The following is a 7,858-nucleotide window of genomic DNA, read 5'->3' on the forward strand; positions in this document are numbered from 1 at the left end:
CACATTAATATATTAAACATCTTTATAAGCATGCACATGGTCATGTCCCCCAAAGAAAGAAAATAATAATAATAATAATAATAATAATAATTCCCTAATGGCTTCCACACCCAAAATCATTACAAAATGCAATAATTAATACAATAAATTAAAATTAAAAAAAATAAAAAAGTAAATTAAGAAAAGAGAAAGACATAAATAAAAGCAAAACCCATTATAATTGTTTTTTTTTTTTTTATTAAACAAACAAACAAACAGCCAGACAGACAGACAGGATAGGAGAGAGATAGAGAGAGATATAGAGAGAGAGAGAGTTTATTTTGTTGTTTCCTATTACAAATTAATTAATTAATCTCCCAAATCTCTTTTAATATCTATTTACTAATCACAACATTCAAAATTTAAATTTTAATTAAACAAAAAAAAGCACAAATATTGCAATCAACTCCTCTTCAGCTTCTGCTTTTGCATTTTTCCATCGCTCTTGGGGCTGCAAAAAGTAATTCCCACTTACTTTAGGGGCTTAAATGCAAACTTTCTTTCTTATGTACTATAAAGCTTTTATACATACCGAGCCCGATAGCTTCCGATCCCTTCATTATCCTTAAGCGCTTGCATGAATCAACGAACATCCTAAAAGTATAAAACATAATTAGATTAACGGACGTAAAAGTTGATTGGCCGCAGAGATAAGCAACTTACTCCCATGGGACATCTCCCACCAGCATCCAATCACCATCCTTATCTTCATAGGTTGGCACGTATTCAGAGCTGTTTAGAAGATCCATCAACTTGCTTTCGTTCATGAAATCTATCATTCCTTGGGCCCCGTACTCACCTTTACATTAAAACTCGTCAAATTTAATTAATTAATTCGCTCGAGATCTAACCCAATTTATTCTACAAATTTGTATTTAAAACAATTGTTAACTAACCCGCCATGGTGAAGGAGCTGAACATCTTGGCCAAAGCATTCGAGAGCTCTTGGTAGCTTTTGTACGTCTTTAGGTCCACCTTTCGTAGATACGGTGCGCCATCCATACAAACTTTGACGAACATAGCCGAGCCACTACCCTTTTCTTCGCCATCGGGACTCTTTTGAGACATCGCGTTCTTTCGGTAGGAACGGACTGGTGGCCACCCCACGACTTGTGCCCTAAATAATTAAAAAAAATATCATAACCCATCAACTTAAACAAGGTTTCGAGTAAAGGAACGGGACGGGACGGGAAGGGAAGCTAATTACTTGGCAGGTGGCTTTGCAGGATCCTTGGAGCTAAGATCCTCTGAATCAGTACTCTTCATGTTCTGTGTGGTACTCAGATCGACGGTAACCACAGGCTTAGATTGGATATTGAGTTTCAGATCAACCGTCTCAGAGAATCCTCTTTTTCCATTACCTTTTGGAGTCTCCGGCTCTCCACCTCCGCCGCCGCCTCCGCCGCCGGGAAGCCCGAGACAGAGATCAGTTTCAAGCATGTTGACCATTTTCCGGCAAACCTCAATGAAAAATTCCTGAGAGCGCTGTGTGTTGTGATATAATTTTTTGCAATTTTGAGTGGGAGAGAAATAATATATGGAGCAGAATAATATTAAGGTGCGTTGCATGTGCATGTCTTATCAAGGTCCTCTCTAATGGGATTTCGCCACGTGGAGAAACATAGGACGTTGATTTTGGAGTGATTGTGGTTGGATTTGAAGGGAGGGAGGCAGCTGTAACATGGTTTCAATTAGTCAACCATTAATCACATACAGACACTCCACCAAACCTCTTACTCTACACCCTCACCCCTCTTTTCATATTACCTTAATCATATATTATCGCCCATATTATAGAAACGCGTTTGTTGCCCTCGACACGAGCTCGAAACTAAGACATAAAACATTAGACGAAGAAGATTGATTAAATAAGAACAGTGGAGCGTTGTTTTGTTGGTGTTAGGGTCGAGAGGATATGGTGGTGAGTTAGAGACAGGTCACATCGAGAAAGAGAGAGAAAAGGAAACATTTGCAAAGCCGGTAGGTAACATTGCTCTCTCAACGTCGCTCTCCCAAATTTAAACTCAAACCCATAGCTGCTCATTCGTATCTATCACCATGTTTCTTTCATTCTCTCTCTAATAAATTTGATGTGAATGCCTTCCTAATCACACGCACGTCTTCCTTCAACAGTACCCTAAACGACTATATACCCCGACCCAAAGATACACTTTTTTTTTTTTTAATCTTTTATGTATGAGTCAAAATCATGTAACGTCACAAACAAACCAATTTCTCGTGCATTTCAAAATGCAAAATCCATCAAACTTAAACTTTTGAATTTAGTGGGAAATTATTTACATGTGTTTGAATTTATTATTTCGGGTAATGTTAAGAATGTATATATATATCATCATTAACTTAACCAATTTGACCATAACTCAACTAGATAAGACGTACATTATCGAGCACCAAAAGATGGGTCGAAATAAAGTGGAGCTCGGGAGTAATAAATGAAAAGGGTAGGGAGGAAAAAATAATTAGAAAGAATCTAGACGCACAATAACAAAATATTCGAAATGTTGGTAGAAATTGAGACAATGGTACCGTGAGTGGGGCTGACCATGACACCCTTTGCTTTCACTGTTTTACTCAATATTTACAACATCATTTCCTTGAATTTACTCATATGCCCCTCTTCTCTCTCTTATTTATTATTCTATTTTTCTTCGCAATTATAAAACCCTAATCCTACCTCGAGGGGATGCTTGTTACACATATATTCTCGACCAGAAGGTTAAATTTGAACGATAAAAGTTGATAGCAATTCTAAATCCAAGTTTGCTTAATTAATTGATTAATATGAGATTTGGTCGCAATTAAAAATTAATTAAATGGGTAGAAAAAAGAAAGAAAAAGGAATAATATTGAAATTATTTTATTTATGAAAGGTTAAGGATGGTCATTTTTTATTAAAAAAAAAATGTGGAAATTGGAAGTGAGTGATCGTGGTGAAATCTAATTGGTTGTTATGGCGGCGGCAACATCAAATTCATCGAATCTTTGAACATAATTGACGTCTGAGTTGTGTGTTTCTCTTCCTCTTCATTCCCCTTTTGATAATGACAACTGGCAGATCTGTTTTTACCCGAACCGACATCGTTTTGGGCTCTAACTTGTCTCGGCCCAATTTTGCTCAGGCCCAGCCCAATTCTGTTAAGTGTTGGTACGGCTGTTCCATAAATTCCATGCAATTTGGATCAACAATCAATTAACCTAAACTATACAAGAATTGTTTAGTTGAAATTGATTTATGATTTTTTTTTTTCTTCCGAAACAAAACTATCGTAACCAAAATAGGGTTCACAAGCCAACCCAACAACGTCTTATTTTCGAATTGGGTTAGGTTATCAGGTTATTTTTTTTAATTATTTAAAAATATCCCATTTATCTGTGATATATGTCGCATTAATAGCTAAAATATTATAATAATTCTAAAAATAGGGCAGGGTGAAGTGAAGTTGGTGTAACAGTTCAAGCCCACTGCTAACCGACATGGTTCACTTTGGCGCATTGTGGTCAGAATGAGGTTTCCATATCTTTATAAGGAATACTTTATTCTCTTCTCTAACCAACGTGGAATCTCATAGTTGAGTTGAGTCAAATGTCGACCGGCAAACGAATTTCAAAAAATTCAACCCAACTTTTATAGCTTGGGTTGGCCGAGTTAAATAAGTTTGATCTTTTTTCTCGTGAGATGAGTCGTATGGACAAGTCTAACGAAGATTGCCGATACGTCCGAAAAAAACATGTGTGGCAACAAAAAGTATTGAACACAAAGAATTGAAATTAAAAGAGAATTAGAAACAGTTTGATGAACTAAAATCATGAACTAAACGCGTGAAAAGAGGAAGGTACAAAGAAAAAAGCATAGGAAAATGGGAGTGTCGGAAAATGAAAGGAAATGTGGAGGAAGGTGGGGTGGGCTGGGCTGGGCCTAGAGCCCAACAAGCGGCCTTAAAACCCGCAAAAAAGAAACGCCCAATTATTGTGTTTCATGAATATTTTTAGGGATTGGTTTTCTTATGGGACACGTGTCCCACTGTTTGTTATTATAATAAATGCGGGGATTTTGATATCATGCGGTGGGGTCCTATGGTACCTCCCGTGTGGTTTCCTGATTCTCAATGGGACCTTCCACCTCAGACCGCCACACATGCAACCCTGCCATGGCCCCACACGTTATCTCTCCTTCCGCACGCGCTTCCACCCATTTGCCACGTGGTCTTTCAAACTAATAATATAATTTTAAGAAATATTATTATTCTTATAATAGTATTTAATCATCAATACTTAGGTTAGTATTGGATATTAATATCATGATGTAAATTGGAATGAAATGATTAATTAGGTACACCCAAACGTGACACTATTATTTTTTAATTTATTAATAGTGTTTCTTTTTTCTTTTTAATTTTATTGTTTAATAAATAAAAACATTTTAATCCACAAGTAATTAGTTCATGAACATGATAAAATTTAACGTTTGCACAATGTGGACATTATTATTAGGTGGTTGTCGACAACGACCCTTCACTATATGACCTAGTTCGTTTTATGCTTCTCCTTGATATAATTCTTTTACATACTTTGTAGGGTATGAATGTTGTTCACGCCCGTCCTCCACGTCCATGTTTGTGAGCATGTGATGATGAGGGACCAGTTTCATACATATAATACGGTGATGTAGGAAGATATCATGAACCAAGCGTAGTATCCAGGGTGTACTCAGGTTGGATTGAGTTGGGAAAATTTTCTGGACAAACCCATAAATTTGAGTGGGTTGGGTTGATGACCTGAACAACTCAGAGTTCACAACCCAACTCAACTCTCCCTTTTTCGAATTAGGTTAAGTGGTCGGGTTGGGTTGTCAGATCTACTTATCCATAATATACCTATAAAAGAATAAAATGTAATATGATTGTATAATATAATCCCTCTTTTAATTTGAACAAACTTGTTCACAATCATTAATGAAAAGATTTAAACTATTTTCTCCAACTTGATGTTGCCAATGAACATTCAATTCAATGACTGTGGATGAATTTAAAGACAACACATAATGTTCTTGTACATGAACGCTTATTATGAACATGATAGATATATAGAATAGTTGAAGGGACCATATAACCATAGAAAAGTTGAGGGTTTGTCAGGAATAGGAGGATGTGTTTGGTGCAATGTCATTCTTGATACATTTTGAGTTGCTAAGGTTGTGATACCCACAAAAGTGATTTTAGAATATGTCGGGGTGTTCATATGACTAAATAACTCAGACTAACCTTGACTATTTATAGATTGGGTTAGATTTTTTCGATTTGGGTTGAGTTGAATTTTTTTCGATTGGGTTCGGATCACCCATCGTTGGATTTTTCCAACCCAACTCGTGTACCCTCCTAATAAAATTATGAACTGGATGTTGGTCACGACACATACTACCTATAGAGAAGTCTTGGTGTTCGTTTTTTTTGGTTTAGGGTTTAGGGTGGGTTAATAAGATGAGCAAACACAAGAGACATTTGTTGGATGATAAAAGTCTCACGGCTAATTTAGAGAATGGTCATGGGTTTATAGTAAAAAAATACTATCTCCATTGTAATGAGACCTTTTAGGAAGTCCAAAGCAAGGCCATAAGAGCTTATGCTAAAGTGGATAATATCATACAATTATGGAGAGTCGTATTCGTCTAACAACGTTAAGATGGTTGATTCAGGTTGTGAACGTCGGTACATATTTAATCATGTTCTGCTTTAAGCTTGGTTTGTAGAGAAGCAGACAGAGGGACAGAAGCAGGAGAACACCGAGTTTGTGAGCTGGCTTTGATTTTGGTTGTTCACAATATAAAATCCTTGCCTTCCTGTTTCCCTATTGTTCTGTAAATCTACACAAAAACCAAACACTTTGACACATCCCATAATGCCTCCACGACACGCACTAGCTGTGCTCCTAACATTCAAGTCCCACCAAGATGGAACTGCTTCTTGGTGTTCTTGTTCTTGTTGTTGTTAAACTAATGCTTATTCCAACAACACATGCTTGCTCATCTTTCCATGTGTGTTTTGTCTCTTGAATCAACGTTTATATCCTTATCCCTTTGCATTTCTTTCCCCCCTTTTTCTTGGCTTCTTCCTTTCTACCTCTTTGGTGGACTAATTCTTGATTTTTTTGATGCTCGGTAAAAGGGTTTAGGGTTTAGGGTTTCGCAACTTCTGTTATTTGAATTTGTTCGAATTTTTGTTTGTGTGGGGTCATTGGTAAACTTTTTGGATACAAATTTTATCATACCTAAGGTTGTGTGACATGTATTTGATTTGTACCCTTTTGGTTAACGTGAATTCTAATAGATCTTTTCGTAAGACTCGTATGATTCAATTAACATTGTATTATAGCTCTATAATTCGGATTAGGTTTATGGATGAACTTGAGTGTTGATATTGACCCTACAAAAGAAACAATATGTATGAGTAAACCATGAATAGCTAACCATCAAGCACTAATAATATGATAAGTTTTTATCTATACACATTTGATCCTCTTAAAAAGATCTACTAAATTCATCTGGTTCTAGAAGGAAATGATGAGTTATCATTAGAATTCATGGTTAGATCTCTAAAATTGCTCAATTGGACGATGAAACAGTCTTTCTGTAACAGCCCAAATTGGCCGTCAGCCTCACGATTTTAAAACTGTCCGCTAGGGAGAAGTTTTCACACACTCATAAAAAATGTTTCGTTTCCTCTCCAGCCAATGTGGTATCTCACAATCTCCCCTTTGGGAATCTAGCATCGTATGCTAGGGAGAGGTTTCCACGCCCTCATAAGAATGTTTCGTTTCCCTTTCCAATCGATGTAGGATCTCACAATCTACTCCCTTAGGGGTTCGACATCGTCTACTATGGAGAGGTTTCCACACCCTCATGAGTAATATTTCGTTTCCCTCTCCAACTAATATGAGATCTCACAATCCACCACCTCGGGGTCCAGAATCCTTCTTGGCACACCGCCTAATATCTAGCTCTGATACCAACAAACCAACACACCAACGTGAGATCTCACCCAAAGTCTATAATGGTTTCCACTATTAGTCTCAACCATGTTAGGACCAAATTAAAAACACATTATTATTATTCCAAACACAATAATTCCCATCAAAACATAAAATATCTCCACACAAAAAAGAATAATTTGAAAGTTTCCTCAAACAATTATAAACCATTCATTTGAAAGATTCATAAACAAGAACAGATATCATATGGAAATACATAAATTTGAATGAATCAACCTAACTAGCAAACCCTAATTAAATGACAACCCAAATCTTCATAAATATTCCCATCTCTCTCCCTCAAATTTAATGGTGATGCCTGCTCTTCCTTCTTGCTTTGCCACAAAAAAAAGTTCTTTCTTTTATATATATTCTTCGAAGCTTTCAAAGAATTAATGGCGGATTTGGTTAGAGCCAACAATGGTGGAACACCTTACAGAATTGTAAATAACTTTGTTTCATTTATTAATGGCAACGACCTTCTCCAACTCCATTCTAATAAACCACTGTCGTTTCATTCCCTTTGTTTTTTTAACAAATAATAATAATTATTATTACTTCTAAATTTTTTTTAGGGTCGACATGTCGGGCCACAGAAAAAACGAGATTAGATAGACGACTTATACTTGTTCTCTCAACCACTTATGTTTAATTTTGTATTAAATGAATAAATGGGAATAAAGTTACCCTTCTCAATGCATTTTAAACCCTTTTAAGAAAAAAAATTAAAGGTAACTTTAATTTATAATAATGGTAAAAAAAAAAAAAAAAAAAG

The 7,858-nt window shown here is 36.1% G+C and overlaps 1 protein-coding gene across 1 annotated transcript; it reads right to left on the bottom strand.

Annotated features, from left to right (window-relative positions):
- Window positions 1-299: 299 nt before the first annotated feature.
- LOC111785385 (auxin-responsive protein IAA14-like) lies at window positions 300-1,629 on the bottom strand. The gene is made up of 5 exons (XM_023665793.1): window positions 1,247-1,629; window positions 936-1,156; window positions 703-838; window positions 572-633; window positions 300-490 (listed from the first exon to the last, which is right to left on the bottom strand). The coding sequence occupies exons 1-5, from the start codon at window positions 1,612-1,614 to the stop codon at window positions 453-455; spliced, it is 825 nt and encodes a 274-aa protein (XP_023521561.1). The 5' UTR covers window positions 1,615-1,629; the 3' UTR covers window positions 300-452.
- Between the last annotated feature and the right edge of the window lie 6,229 nt (window positions 1,630-7,858).

The sequence above is a fragment of the Cucurbita pepo genome, unplaced genomic scaffold, assembly GCF_002806865.2.
Source record: "Cucurbita pepo subsp. pepo cultivar mu-cu-16 unplaced genomic scaffold, ASM280686v2 Cp4.1_scaffold000471, whole genome shotgun sequence".
Lineage (NCBI taxonomy): Eukaryota > Viridiplantae > Streptophyta > Magnoliopsida > Cucurbitales > Cucurbitaceae > Cucurbita > Cucurbita pepo.